Here is a 15,908-nt window from a genome sequence, read left to right on the forward strand (position 1 = left end):
TACTATGAACATATGTGAGTAGTCTTCCTTTTTATTTTATCAAGGTTTAACTTTTGAAAACCTTTATGTTTATATGAATTATTCAGTTATTTATCTATGTTCTTCTCCTGGTTTAAATTCTTTATGATTTATATATGTGAAACAATTGATCACTATTTTTCATAATCTTGTATATTATATGGTGTATTTGGTGAGGGTAATTTAATAAGAAATGGAAAAGAAAGGGAGAGATTATCGGAGAATTAAAAGAAAAACATGTGTTTGGAGGAGAGAACTTGAGTGGATTTGAAAGGATATCATGGTGGAATCCATAGAGATTTAATTTCACTCTCTTATGAGTGGATTTGTATGAATTTTTTCACAAAAAAAATATGTTTGGACGATACTACCATATACCATTGTCTAAATGTATATTTGAAAAGGTTAATAAAAGGTAAAAATGTAATTATCTAAATAATTTATTTTTACATGAAAATCGAACTATTTAAAATACCAATTTTCATATATTTCTCACCTAATTTCACTATATCAAACAACTACAAATTTCACTTTATTTCTTACCTATTTTCTACCAAATCAATTATCACTTATTTCCTTCCATTCCTTTTGATTGCTTCCCTTCCTTCAAATAAACCATTAGGAAAGATATGGGAAATGAACCTAAATATTGAAATCCTATGCATTATACTTAGGCTTTAAATCATGAGAGTGAGTTTAATCCTTTGACAATTGACTAAATTAACACACAATGTTGTGAGTTTAGTTGAACATATCTACCACACGAGTAAAGGTCAATTCAATAATACCCTTTCATATCCCGAGAAAGAATGAAAGCTACTCAAATTAATTTACCTTCAAAGAAAACAAATAGTTAATGAGTAAACTATTTAAATAGAGTAACTCATTGTGCAAACCCTAATCTTGGGATATCTTTAAAATATTATCTTTATCAATTCCTACCATATTCTTGAATTATCTTACTTCAATTAACTTTCTTTAATTATCTCCTTGAAATTACCTTCCTTTAATCACCCTAAGTTTTTGCTTATTATTTTGGTTGTAGTAACACAAATATTATCGAAGATAAATAAATTAATAGTTTTGTGCCTTGTTTTAGAGCTAAGAGAAAACGTAGTTACATAACATCCTCTTTAAGATCTTTATAGATTTTAGGTTTCATAATATCAACATTATAAGTGTTCACTTTCCTTGTGATCTACCATTAAATTTTGAGTCTTGGTTGTGATCATGCAAGCCTTGTTAGAAACTTAAAATCTATAAATGATTGTAACTTTCCCAAGTTTATTATTTACACATGAAAACAACATTAATCAAAAACTCCATTAGAAACCACGTGATATTGTTGCTAACATAACAAAAAAACTAGAAAATTGTTGAGTGCTATAAGGGTAATCAAGGAAATACAACTTTTGGTGGTTTGATTAGAGATTGTAATGATTATAAGTTTGGGGGTTTTGGGTTGACACATTAATTGTTGTATTGCATGCGAGGTACTTTAAAAGGGTTGAAACAACTTGGGAGAATTAAAATAAGGAGGTTGATTGATGAATCAAATTCAACTTTGATCGTTTTTTCTCTACAATTGAATGATAACAAACCTACAAGTAACAAGTTGATCTAAAAAATTCAAGTTTAAAAAGATAGGGAGTAGAATATTTCGTTTTCCCATGTATATGAAATTGGTGTGCAAACTAGATGGGGAATTAAAACTTAGCATGAGATATTGGTTTTCATTCCATTTACTCTCCTCCAAGTGAGTCAGGTCCTAATTGTATTATTATTGTTATATGTGTGTGTGTGTGTGTGTGTGTGTGTAAATTAAAAAAAGATGACAAACTGATCATATGAAACTACGAGCAAACAAATGATAGATCAATATTTATATATGATTTATTATACCTCACCAACTCCATGTCTAAAAGTATTTGATATTGATTTGAACAAAAAGTATTTTCTTCCACTTTTTGGTGTCATCAATAAGCAATAAATTTCTTTGCATTCTAAGGACAACGATGTAATTCATTGCATTGAATTTGTGACTGAGGATGCAATTCATTGCCTTGAATATGGTGTGACCGAGACTCTTTATCTTCTTGAGTAAGGTGATTTTGTAGTAGAAAATGTCTATGTTGGTTGGATTGTTGATGTTGTAGATGGAACATTTGTTGGTTAATAGCAAGTTGTCGAGCCATGCAATTAGTGAGGGATTCACCACCAAGTTCTGCAACAACACGCCTTAAACGTCGAACTTCGGCATCCAAAGTCTCATTTAGAGCTACCCAAACAACAATGGAGATTTTTATTCGGCTGTTGAAATGCATGTATGTAATCCTAGTAGCATACTTCGTTAGACACTCATATCTCAAAAGAACCTACTAATTCAAATGTGTATAAAAAATAAAAAAAAGACCTATACCTAAAAATGTAGAAAATGGACAAATATAAGTGAAACTCTTTTGTGCATTACTTTCACTACTCCTTTAATTTTCAAAATATAAATCAATATTACATGTGACACATTTACTATTCCTAATCTTGGAGACAAAAAGGTTAAGTGTGGATATTCATGTTTAACACAAAATTAAGGGAGTAGAATGTTGCGAAGGAAAAAGAGGTAAACAAAGATACATACTTATAAGGTCAAACTATTAAACCTTACAACCTATGTCTTTAATAGACATAAGATTAGTGTATCTATATTCACACAATGATAATTATGTTGATCATACTTACAATCAAAAAACAAGGACAAAAACATTATGCCAAACTTTAAATTTAGTGAGTAACTACATTTGTTCCCTTGATATTTATAACAAAGTCAAACAAAAGTAACTATAAATGATGGAACAATAAAAATTGATAAATATTGGATAACTAGTAATATACAACATTTCTAACAAAAGAGAATAATGAAAACCAACATCTTAAGTCTCTCATTAGATAAATATGAGAGCATTATTTACTTTTTACCAAACACACATTCATATTAAGAGAAAACCTTAAGCATGGTAATAATAAATTTAGATGTTAAGGCCAAGTTGACAAATTTTGAAAGTAATGGAGATAGTCATACATGATAATGTTGAATTGTGCCTTAAGGTACATGATTAGCTATAAAAAAACTCATAGAAGCCACAAACAAATGCTTGTTCTTACTAATCATACAAATAAACACAATCTATTAATTTTAAAATAATACAATGCACACAATCATATTTCAATGTAATATTCACATAAATATGCCTGCTTCAAATAATCCATTACACTTGAGAAAAAATTAAAGCAAATTTGAATTAGTTGATGCATAAAGTAAAATTAAAGTGTATACAAACCATCTTTCAATTGAGATTGTTGTTCAATCGCTTGAAGCCTTAATTTGTACTCATTGTTCTCATTTTTAAGCTCAGTGTTATCCCTCTGGAGATAAGCACCACAAAAAATGGATGAATGGGTATACATGAATCAAAAGAAAAACAAATGTAATATTGTCACAAAAGATAGTCACCTCCAATTCGGTAAACTGAGTAGACAACGTAGTTGTTTCTGTCTGAAGGGTTTGCACTTTGTGTTCCAATTCAGTAATGTATCGCATCTTTCTCTCCTTTGAACGGGCAGCAGATTGACGATTAGCCAAAATCCTAGCAAACACATAGAAAATATATTGAATTATTGAATCTTCAATTTTTGTTGCGAAAGTAAGGGACATATAATAACACTAAGAGTAGAAAAATGTCACCGTTTTGCACGTTTGGGATCGGTTGAAGCAATTTCAACTAGTTTATCACTTTCCATTATTTTCTTTATCTCTTCTGCGCTAAATTCGCCATTCCCAAACTCTGTGGCAGTTTTTGGCATTTTACCATCCATTGAATTGTTAGGTGAGTTTTGACCAATTTGATTTTTTGTAGGAAGCTTAGTCAATCCATCTTCAATGTTAAAGTTTCCAACAGGACTATCCAATGAGTAACTCCTTCGGTGTCGGGAACCCGGTGCAATGTCCCCATTTGAACTCCTTTTAACTCCTTCTCTTCTTTCATTCGAACAACTCGAACTAGCCCCTTGAGCCCCATTCACTTTTCCATTCCCATGACTTTCAACCTCATTATCACTACTCTCAACAGTCTTTGAACCACTTGTCATGCTATCCATATCCTTATCTTCCACACCAGGAAAGTTTAAATTATCAATGTTATCCAAATTCATGTATTCCCTAAATAAATCATCTGCAACCTCCTCCTTCCTCCCATTCACTGGCTTATTAATGTGATCCTTATTTCCTTCCTTAGATGATGCCTTTAAGACCAACTGAATCGGCTTTTTATAACCCGAGCTCTCTCCTTTAGAAGGAATAGGAGAAAATTGCATAAAACCATAGATTCCCAAAGGGGAATCACTACTAGAGCGTCTATGCCCTTTCTTAGGAGGAAGAAAGTCATGCCCTCTACTAAGGGCCATAGAGAAAGTGTTACTTTCCTCCATAGTCGTATCAATTGTTGAAATGGAGTCAAACATGGAGGTAGCAGTAGTAGGGGAAGGACTCAATGGGGGCAAGGAATCCAATGAGAAATTTGAAGGTTGAGACAAAGACCTCGAATGGGAGGAACTCGGAGGATGCAATCGTTGAGAATATTGGGCATAAGGAGTTGGTGAAGTTGGAGGTGGAATATTGATATTAGGGTGAGAGGATGGTATACTAGGTTTATGTTTTGGTGGTTTTGGAATTGGAACACCAAATGCAAAACTATTTCTTTGATCAACACCTTCCATTGACTAAACCAACTATGCTTTGTGCCTTTATGCTTAACTCGCACAATCACCACTATCAATCAATTAATTGAATCTCTAATCCATTAACCCTTAAATTTGCAAAACAATTCAATTCACACTATCAAGGCCAAAGGCAATACCTGGTGACAGAGAATTGAAGAAATCTCTATATTGACATATGAGTGCCAAAACTCCATAGAACAACAACAACATCAACTATAGGTGATAGTGATTTGACGATGATGATGTGATTGTGTTGTATGTAATAATAATTATTTTATTCTCTGCCTTGCATCTTATGACCAACTATGACTTGTGTTTTTCTCTCATTCCTTGTCTTATATAATTTAACTTGGTTAAGATGCAGTTACTATGCATCAAATATTTTGTATTTGGTACCTAATTAAATTTCAAATCCATCACATGGATTGATATAGTAAATAATTTAACACACAAATACGACGACTCCTCCACAAGGCAACTTCTTATACTTTTTACATTTTTTACTCTCCAAGATGACACGTTGATACACTTTAACATAAACAAATAGGGTTATGAGATTTTGGGAATTAATTTTGAAGATCTGAGGATCGTATTTGGACAAAGCCTTATTAAAATGAATAGAGATTTTTATGACAAAAACTGTTGGCTGAAACTATGGTTTAAGAGACCTATGTCATAGTACAAAATATACTTTTTTGTTCCAATTTATTTATCTTTTAATTTTTTTAATAAATTTATTAATGAGATAAAATAATATTTTTATTATTAAAGTACTTTTTTTTGTACAAGTTCTTTTAACCGGATTAGTTTATTTTAGAAATAAAAGTGATATTTTTAATTGCGACTCCATATTCAAAGTGAGGGTCATACTTCAATATTTAGTTAAGAAATAACCACTTTATGCTAACAAGTTTCAATTTTTAGGGGTATTTAGAAGAATAAGATGTCTTTGTAAAAAAAAATATTGTATAACCAATGATATATGGTTATAGATTCATCTCTATTGTGTTTACTCATTTTTTTTCTTTTTAAAATGAGACAAAATATGTTGCTTATGGAAGAAACAACTTTTTATTTTTATTTTTATTTCTTTTGTGCCATATCTTCACATTATAAGATAAGAAACTATAGATAAAAGAAGCTCTTAGAAAAGTTATCCTACTACAAATGTTGCTTATGGAAGAAATAACTTTTTTTTTTATTTCTTTTGTGCCATATCTTCATATTATAAGATAAGAAACTATAATAGATAAAATAAACTCTTACAAAAGTTATCTTACTACAAATGAAGCTTTAAATGATGTTTATATATCAATAACACTTGGTAGATAAATAAATTATCAAGGCATACTAAAAAATATTTGATTCTATCATTATGTACATAGAGAAATTTTTATTAAGAGGGATAAAATTCACTTTGATGATATTTTTGTTTCAAAGAAAAAATAGTTTTTATCATTGAATGAGATGTTTATAGTTCACACACAAAAAAAATACTTTTTATACAAAAAAAATTATATTTACTTAGTATTAAATATGATATCAGAAAAGAAGATTTTTTTCTTAAAAAAATCCATTATTTAAAAATAATAAATATTCCTAAAATGATAAATAATTAAAAAAAACACTTTCATTACCATTACCTTAAAGGGATATTTAACAAGGGAAAAATTACTTTTCTCGTGAATATAAAATTAGGAATATTAAATTTTATTAGTATGTAGTTTAAAGAAAATACTTTTAGAAAATTTTGTTTCTCAATTAGGATGATCATGATGATATTTTGTGAGTTATGGGTAATATAATAAATAATGACTTCTTATATAAGTATTTCAAATTTTTAATATGTATTACCTCCATCTCTAACTATAAGGCTCTTTTAATTAAATTATACTCTTTAAAAAATTAATTAATTTAGTTAATAGCATTAAGTTTGTCAATAATTTAAATTATATTTTAAATTTATAATAAATGATTTATATTATAACATAATATTATTTCATTTATTGATAAAAAAAATTTAAATATTAAAATTTAATTCATATAAAAAATTTATTTATTTTTTAAATTATCTCATTGAAGAAAAGTTTCTAAAAATATTCTTATATAAAATAAAAATTAATATTTAATATATAAGGATTGGTTTTTGTACGGAAAATCAAACATAGTAATATATTATGAGTTAATCATCCATATACTGCCGGTGTAAAGTTTTTTACATTGACAACCAATCATATCTTTTAAAGTTGTCTATTTTATTATTATTTTATTAAATAAGCAATTGACATGATATTATTGAAAAATATGATTAGTTGTCAATGTAAAAAAACTTTACATTGATAGTGTATAGATAATTAACTCATATACTATATGTTAATTATATATGATCAACAGGGCAAATGGTAGTCGTTGATTAGGTCCCCCATGTATCCATAATCATCATCGAGTTGTCCTATAAAATGAAGTTCCATTAGCAAGATCTCATAAAACCCTAGTTCTTAATTTCCATTCACAAACGTTCTTTGCCTTCTCTATATTCATTCAAATTCAATCACTTTGTTTCGTGTATGTTTTCAATTTAGTGTGGCAAATGACGAATCTTTCAATTTCTTGACAGTCCAAACTTTGAGGGCCAATGAATTATGAATCTTTTATTGAAAAGGAAGATCTGATGCAACATCATATTGAAAGAGCAAATGGTTTGGTTGAAATCTTTCTTGTTTATGTTATACCCATTTATTGTGATTGTGTTAGCGTTTACCCCAACTATAATGGTGTTGTAGCCAATGATGAAAGCCTTTAATTTGACTGAAATGCAAGAATCTTGTATTTCCTTGTTAAAAATCTTGAACTAGGACGGTCTGAGGTTACTTACATTGTTTTTCATCTTTTCTTCTTCTATTGATTGAATTTGTTAGTGTCGTATTTATGTGTCTGCAGTGCTGTGGGTGATGACAAATAATTGTTTCATAGTTAGTAGCTGCAGAAAATTTGTAATCTGACTAGGCCACATACAAATTCACAAAAGGTTTTTGATTTTAGATCAAATTACATTCAAGTTTTCTCATGATTTCTTTTCTGCTTTGGTCTCCAACTTCCACATATAGATGCATGCCAAAGATTCTCAAATAGATATTAGGTATCGCAAATACTTTGCAAAGCCAAAATTTATTTCAAAGCATCTAACAGAAGTGTGTGATTACATAACAAAAAGTCTAAAAAAGCTAATGTAAGCATTCAACTCAGGTTTTTAGCAACTTAGATTATAAAGACTGGAAAAAAAATGACAATCATAGCGAAGCTCCTTGCACCCTTGTCAACTTTACCAAACTAGCAACACAATGAATGACTAGTGAGCATCTATAAATTGAAATAAAGAATTTTTTTCGGCACATTTTGTGCTGATATTTTTTTGTAATCAGATGTAAATTGTAAATTTTAACAATTTTTATGACTAACTAAATAAAACTTATTAAATAAGATGTGAAATTCACATTTTTTTTATTTTTAATAAATTTTAGTCAATATCTTAAAAAAATGACTAATAATAGAGTGTGGCAAGCATTTTTCTTCAAATACAGTTTATAAAGTAGAAACATTTAAGAAAAAAAATAAAATTAGTATTTTAGTATTTGTATTATACAGTTTAAATGTTTATTATATATAAATAAAATTTATAATAAATCATATATAAATAAATATTATATATTTTAATATATAAATTTTAAATTAATTTTTAACATATGAATTATATTTAACTTTTTTGAAAAATAATTTATATTGTGATATAAGTTTTTTTTTTCATAATTTGATTAAAATTATTCAAGTTAATTTAAAAATATATTATGAATATAAATCAATCTGTTAAACATGAATTTTTTTCTTACACAATAGTATTTTTAGAAATTTTTCTTAACCTCTATACATTCATCTAGAGGATCTATAAGGATTTTTTAATCTCTTATCTAATTCTCTTTTTATTTATCATAATTATTTATTAATTATATATTAATATTTTAAGATAAATTATCAATAAATAAAAAATAATTTTTTGCAATACAAATTATTTATCATAAATCCAAAATAGATATTTAAAAATATTTATATATACTTATTTTAAATATAATTTATATATTCATATATAGTATTTATATATATAATTTATTATCAATTTTAATTATATTATATATAATAAACTTGCCTATGTATTGCATAAGATAAAATACAAATTATAATTGCTTGTGTTTAATATATAAAGATAAATTATAAAAATGTATATTTAAGATTTAAAATAACATCTAGTTTATTTTTGAAAAAATAATTAAATATATTATATTGTAAGAAATATACATTCAAGAACCAAGCTACTTAAAAAGTACATTTAAATTTTATGGAGTTTGAAAATAACTAATTTTAAAACTACAAACAACCGTGTAGGGATGGCAACGGGCGGGGCGGGTATGAGTTTCATGATACTCGTTCCTATCCTCGCGAGTCAAACTCATCCCAGTTCCCGTACCCGTACCCGTCGAGTATATAATTTTCATTCTCATCCTCATTCCCGTCGAGTACACCCGTACCCGTACCCGTCAATTTTATTTTATTTTTTTTGTAAAAAAAAAACAATATTTTTAATTTTTTTATTATATTACAATTATAATTAAGTTGTTTCTTTGTCTTATATTATAATAAATAATCATACATAATAAAATATTAATTTTTTTTAATATAATTAAATTAGGAGTGGATAATAAATTGAGAATAAAAATAGGGACGGGTACAGGACAGTACATACATACCTGTACCCGATTTAATATATCAAATTTTACTCGTATTAGTACATATACCCGGTCAAACTAGGTATTCCCCATAAAAGTCGGGACGGGTTCGGGTATTACCAAGTACGGGTATATTTATTATCCCTACAACCGAGTTTAAAAGCAATTGATTTAAAAAAAATTATAAGCTGTATTACAAAAAGAGTATGATTAAAAAAAATATATTTCTCCTAAGAGTAAAACTATTTTATTATATAAAAATACTACCTATTGCAACATCAAAGTTGATAAAAGAAATGTTTCTTCTCAAAAGTTGATAAAAATTAATATTTTTAAATACAAAAATCTTAAATAAATGTGCGAAAAATTTGGGAACAAAAACCCAGTCTCCACAGCTGCAGAACATTATTTCTGACGTTCTTGAACCAACATGCCATGCAGAGAAAGACATTAATCAACCCTTGAGTGCTTAGTTCAGTTACCCACAGAAAAGAAAAGACGCCAACCATCTCCATGTTCGCCACTACCTGTAGCAATCACCGATATAAAAAAACTATAGTATAGATAGGGTTCCAGCGTATAAGAAAAATAACAAACATGAAACGTGGAGAAAAATTAACATACATAGTCGATTTTACATATTAACTCATAGGTAGAGAGTTCAAGGATGACTAAGGACACGAGTCTACAATTATTCAGGTTCAAGGACTACATGCATTAACCAAGACTATCTAAAAGCTATACTTATCCATCATGCAGACTTTTTATACATGCCATTGGTGCCACCAGACCATCTCAGCAGATTAAGTGCGGTACAAATGACAACGATGATTATATAGTCATTTCTTCAACCCCTAATTTAGCCAACATCCTGCATATAGATAAGGGCATACCCTTTCCAGAGGACCCTTACACTTAACATTATTTTCTTCGGCCGACTTGAGAATCCACAATTGATCACTAAAAGCTGTTTCTATTCATGTACTGCTGCCCCAGAAACAATTTATCATCGTCTACTTTATTGTGATGTATCGGTTTGTTCCATGTTTGGCCCAATGGTCCTTGAGGTCAACAGGGTTTGACAGATCATGACCTTCTGCTGCAAGACGACTAAGCAGTTTGTTGAAAGCACTCCCACTCATCTTCCGACCGCCTACCCGGGCATGCCTCTTGTTGGGTACTGCAGGAAGTGGATACATTGACAGAGTAGTTGTGCAACAGGCAGACTGCCAACCCCCATTACCCCATTTGTAACACTGCCTCAGAACACTGGTACAAGAGCACACTGGCGCTGGCATAGTTGACTCGTCATAAGACACTTGGTTCAACCCCAAATCCTGACCTTTCCAATCAGCTTTTGACACAGCTAACTGCTTGTTAAGATCATCACCTCCGTTGACCATTTCCTGACCACTCTTCCACTCATGTGCCTTGCCAAACATAACCTTATTCAAGTCTTCGCTCTCCTTCTTGACTTTCTTTGCTGCTTTTGAAGTCTTCTTATTAGGTGATGTTGACTTAGGTTCCTTTGGTCGCTTGGCCCGCCTTGATTTCCCAGCCTCAGAAGGGATGGGGGCAGCAGGGAGGGCATCAGTTGGGTGCATTTCCCGTGTGTTGTAAGAAGCATCACCCATGTTAGGTAAATGGTGTACCTGTTGCTGGGGATGATGTATATGCTTGACACCACGTGAAATTTGGCATCCTGGAGGGCATGATGGCATACTGCCACTAGATAAGGAGGTTTCTCGATACTGAAGAGTTGCAATTGCATTATCTCGTTCCAAAATTGCATTATTTCGTTCTGCAATTGCAGCATCTCGCTGTAGAAGTGCCACATCACGCTCAGCATATGCAGCCTTTTTCTCAGAAATGGCCAAATTTCTTTCTTGAATGGCTGCATCTCTTTCAGCCATAATTGCCATAATCTGCTTCATAGATGGCTGATGTTGCATCAACCACTGCAACACAACATCAAGACAAATATTATCAGAGCCAGCATCAATCTTAGCAGGGAGTAAATGCTGCAATTACCAACTGTTTGTTTGTGCAAAACTGAATAGTAAATTGGCAATGAATTATTCATGAGCATAAATTTATCTTTGTATACCTGTCCCTGGGCAGATTTGTATTGATCTGCTTTGTGCCTTCCATTTTCACGATGCCCAGCATCATCCATCAGAAACCCACAAATGGTAGCAAAAACTAAATATTGACTCTAGGCTTCCTCAACCAATATGATACTTGGTTAATCAAACAACAGTATGACAGACGTCCTGCATTCATAGAAACTCATCACAGTTTATATTGGCAACTTGGGATAGTTGGTAGATCTGTTTCATTGTCCTCTTTCTTGGGGTGCAGAATATTGGGTAGGAAGGAATTACTCTATCAACAACACCCAACAAGAATGGATATGCCACAAAGTTTAAAATACTTACCATGCTTATACATAGGGATAGCAGGTCCTTGATCAAAAGTAAACCTACACAAGAATGAGACTTAGTAAGTCTACAATATAATAATGAATAAAACTTGCACACAATAGCAACTATATAAAATTGGGGTGGAGTGGGGGGAATCTATTGCTCTTCATTTATGATCTAAATACTTCCATATAAGTATAAAAAAGGACAGTTTAAAAGTTTTCAGAAACCTTAAAAGGAAATAATGGCATAAGTGGAAATGCATGACAGACATGGTAATGCATGACAGACATGGTAGTAATGTAGTACAGCAACAAAAATAGAAACATTTAAAAATTCATGGACTTATACTGATTTTTTGTCAATCATAAATCTTTTATATTTGAAAATTTTCATGGAAACATGATAGTAGTGTAGTAAGCAGTTACCACGGCAATAAATGCAAAAAAAGAAAAATTAAAGTTACTGAACTTATCCCAATAACATATCAAAGTTATCAATCATTATTCTTATTTCAGAACTTGCATGGAATCAATAAAAAAAAATAAAGTGTACTGGTAAAAAAAAGGGGGAAAAGTATAGGTAAAAGATAAAATGAATGTATAGAAAGAATTCTTAGTTGATTATAATGTTCTGATCACACAATGCATGAATAAATATCACACAAATAATGATGACAAACAACCATATGACCAGGTCCACTTCAAGCAGTAATTCCAAGACAGGAAAACTACACTCCTAAATCTGAATATCATTTGACAGGAAAGCAAGTTTCAAATGCATTGTTCTGAAACTTATCTTCGACTTTCATCCAATATTACTATCCTAGATTGACTGTTAGTCAATGATAGTTGACCATGCGTTTTTGAGCTGGAAATTGAAAGTGTTTAATTTGAAAATCTAAGATGAACAAGATTAAGGGAGACAACCTGACATAACAACCTCATAATATAATACGAATCAAGCAATGACTCTACAGACAAACCTTTTCATTAACAATCCAGTACTCCAGTGCTACATGAAAACCGAATAACAATGGAAAACCAAGAGTGAAGAGTACAACAAAAGGAAATAACGGAAAAAGAAGTGGGCATTATGGAATTCAAAGATTTGGACACAATTAAGTTGAGCAAAACTGAAGAATAACCAAATATGTTCATGACCTAATTGATAATTAAATATCAATAAAGAGCTTTGTCCTCACTTGCTTAATCAAATACAAACTACCCAAAACCCTCACTCCCAGTGTTTTCAACTTATACATACACTAAATTTAACTAACGGAAAACCTTAATTAATTTTGCTTTATTACTTTCCAAGTGCTTATTAAAAATTTTATGCAAACAGGGCCTAAATGAACAATAAAGGAGAAACGCATTTCCGTACAAAATAATTAAAAGCCCCGATGGCCGGATCTCCGACACGGTCGAAGCCAGCGGTGCACCACTCACGGAGGATCCAAATTTTCAACCAATAACAGATTCCGACGCACCCGAATTAAAAGCTGAAATACTAAAAAATAAAAATAAAAAAAATCCAGAAGATGCAATTGCAAGGAACGCGAGCAATTAAAAAAGTGAAATCAGAGTATGCAAAACGGTGTGAAGGTGAGAAATAACAAGTCAAAGGAAGTCAAAGTGCGAAACGAAGCGAGAAATTGAAGGTGAAGCAGAGAAAAAGAAGGATAAATCAAACCCTAACCTCCGCGGCAGAGAGAGAGAGAGAGAGAAGGCGTGAAGGCACTTGGGTCGGGGGTTTTACCGGCTTCTGTCTGTATCCATGCCACTTTCTCTTTCTCTTCTTCCACTTACATTTTTTCTTTTCTTCTTTTCCGTTTTATCATTTCCTTTACCCACCAAAATAAATAAATAAAATATATAAAATGCCTCAGTTATCAGTTATCACTTATCAACTCACCGGTTCGTGTCTTTCTTTTCTTTTTCCACTTTCAGCCATCCAATTGGAATGCACATCCATATTTATTAAAAATAATTAAAAAAAATTAACCTTTTCTAATCTACCTATTTTCCCTTTTTGATCTTGACTTTAAGAAAGTTAAAATCGGGTATGCTGCTAAATAATCAATAAAGACAAGAAAAATATTCTTTTTATAACTAAAGCTATTTAAAAACATTGTATTGAGTTTGAATATACAAAAATTATCACCAAGTTGAAATTTGATTCTACATGACAAAAGTTACAGAAGTAAACTGTTATTTTACGATGGTTTGGATGTTTTCTTATTTTGACAGCACAATGGTTTGAATATATTACAAGGAACATAATGAGCTCCATGGTATGGTTAGCGAAGAAAGTAACATAGGCCACGTGCGTTACGATAGTGATTTGTTTGGGTTGGTTCAAAGTTAACATAGACGATAGATGGGTGTTTACGTTAGTGGCACAGGTTTTGCTGCTTGCCACGATGTCATCACAACATTTTCAGTTGATTCTTGGTGGCCTTTACCACAGACCTTGATAACTCCACTAAGGCACTAACCATTACTAGTTATGGTATTCGTATAGCAAAAAAATCAAATTTCAGTCATATGGTTAAAGAATGCAAACTACTAGTTACTTCTAGTGCATTATTTGTAGGCATATTGATTGGACTTTGTCCGATGCTTGTTCTTTTTGAACTATTTTAGTGTGTGCTTTGATTCAGCATAGAACTAAAAACAGGAATTAGTAACGTGAAAATTTATGTTATGTATACTAGTTTTTGTATGGACGAGAAAATTGAACGTAGATTTTATTTGAGTTGATGAAAAACCAAACATCTTATTAAATATAAGTTTAGAGTTAAGATAATTATGTGAATGGTCGTATACCCTCCTAATTCGATAGTTGGTATATTTTCATGTACTCGTGAAGCCTCTTTGTATTTAAGATTGAAAAGTTGTATACTATCTCAAGTCCTAGATTGGTATTCGACATGTTGTCATTGATTTAATCTCATTTTATTGGTATGAACCTAATCTTATGTTAGAAGGAACATAATTTTCTTACCTCTAAATTTAGGAGAAATAGTAGTACACATTAATCACTCTTTAACATATAAAATTTACCCACAAAGAATTGATATTACAATGTGTGAGCAAGAACCTATAAAACTTAGAAGAAGTTTGGATGAGAGATTTTAATAGATTAATTCAAATTTTTGAATAATTTTAAATGATTTGGGGTTAAATATTTTGTTGAATAAGAAATTTACAAAAAGATTAAAAAAAAATTAATTTCTAAAATTTCTCCTCCACACACTAAGTGGATTTGGTGATTAAAAAAAACACTTCCACTTTGATTGCTCAATACCTAAGTTAATCCCTTCAGGATCCCTATGATCTGATACCATTTTGCGTCTTTGTGATTCTCAAGTAATGAAAAGTGTGTTTCTAGACTTTCTAATTTTTTTGAAATAATGAAACTAAATACCAATATAAGGGTATTATTAAAATAAAATTTGGAGGAAAAAAAAATGTAGTAGAGTTTGGAACGGGACGGAGGCAATATAAGGCCTATGTTTTATCCATATCATACTCCTTGTTGGACCAATGTACTAAACGTGTGGTCCAAGCCCATTTTTCGTGCTTTACTACCATTCTTCTTTGGCAGATGATAAACACACCTCCACCCTCGTATAAGTACACCCTCTTTTTTAAAAAAATATATAAAATGTCTAAATTATCCTTAAAAAAATGAAATTTCTAAATTTACACCCCTTTCCCCGCACCCCCGGTACCCCGCACCCCCCCTTCCCCGTGCCCCACACCCCACCTAACCCAAACCCATTTCAATTCTCGCACCCCCCATTTTTTTTAATCGTTGTTATATACGTGGTTTCTGATCTGGGATTGATTCAATTTGGGGGTTTCTGGGTTTGTGATTGAAATGGTCTATTTCCATAGCTCAATCTCTC

General features: G+C 30.8%; 2 protein-coding genes and 1 non-coding gene across 4 annotated transcripts; 1 reads left to right on the forward strand and 2 right to left on the reverse strand.

The window, feature by feature from the left end:
• Window positions 1-388: 388 nt before the first annotated feature.
• Window positions 389-5,873, reverse strand: LOC109816657 (bZIP transcription factor 29). Its single transcript, XM_020381731.3, has 4 exons — window positions 3,758-5,873; window positions 3,527-3,659; window positions 3,354-3,438; window positions 389-2,296 (listed from the first exon to the last, which is right to left on the reverse strand). Exons 1-4 carry the CDS (start codon window positions 4,786-4,788, stop codon window positions 2,022-2,024), a joined length of 1,524 nt encoding a protein of 507 aa, XP_020237320.1. The 5' UTR covers window positions 4,789-5,873; the 3' UTR covers window positions 389-2,021.
• Window positions 5,874-7,573: 1,700 nt separating this feature from the next.
• Window positions 7,574-7,659, forward strand: LOC114917082 (small nucleolar RNA snoR20a). Its single transcript, XR_003805816.1, has one exon. It is a non-coding gene; the product is annotated as a small nucleolar RNA snoR20a (small nucleolar RNA).
• Window positions 7,660-10,149: 2,490 nt separating this feature from the next.
• Window positions 10,150-13,850, reverse strand: BPC6 (basic pentacysteine 6). Of its 2 annotated transcripts, none has more exons than XM_020381719.3 (4): window positions 13,694-13,850; window positions 12,008-12,051; window positions 11,677-11,842; window positions 10,150-11,527 (listed from the first exon to the last, which is right to left on the reverse strand). In XM_020381719.3, the coding sequence occupies exons 3-4, from the start codon at window positions 11,743-11,745 to the stop codon at window positions 10,583-10,585; spliced, it is 1,014 nt and encodes a 337-aa protein (XP_020237308.1). In that variant the 5' UTR covers window positions 11,746-11,842; window positions 12,008-12,051; window positions 13,694-13,850; the 3' UTR covers window positions 10,150-10,582. The 2 variants fall into 2 exon arrangements, with proteins under 2 accessions (XP_020237308.1, XP_029130908.1); XM_029275075.2 differs by lacking the exon at window positions 13,694-13,850 and adding an exon at window positions 13,379-13,659.
• Window positions 13,851-15,908: the final 2,058 nt, after the last annotated feature.

Source organism: Cajanus cajan, chromosome 4, assembly GCF_000230855.2.
Source record: "Cajanus cajan strain Asha chromosome 4, NIPB_CcT2T_4, whole genome shotgun sequence".
Classification (NCBI taxonomy): Eukaryota; Viridiplantae; Streptophyta; class Magnoliopsida; order Fabales; family Fabaceae; genus Cajanus; species Cajanus cajan.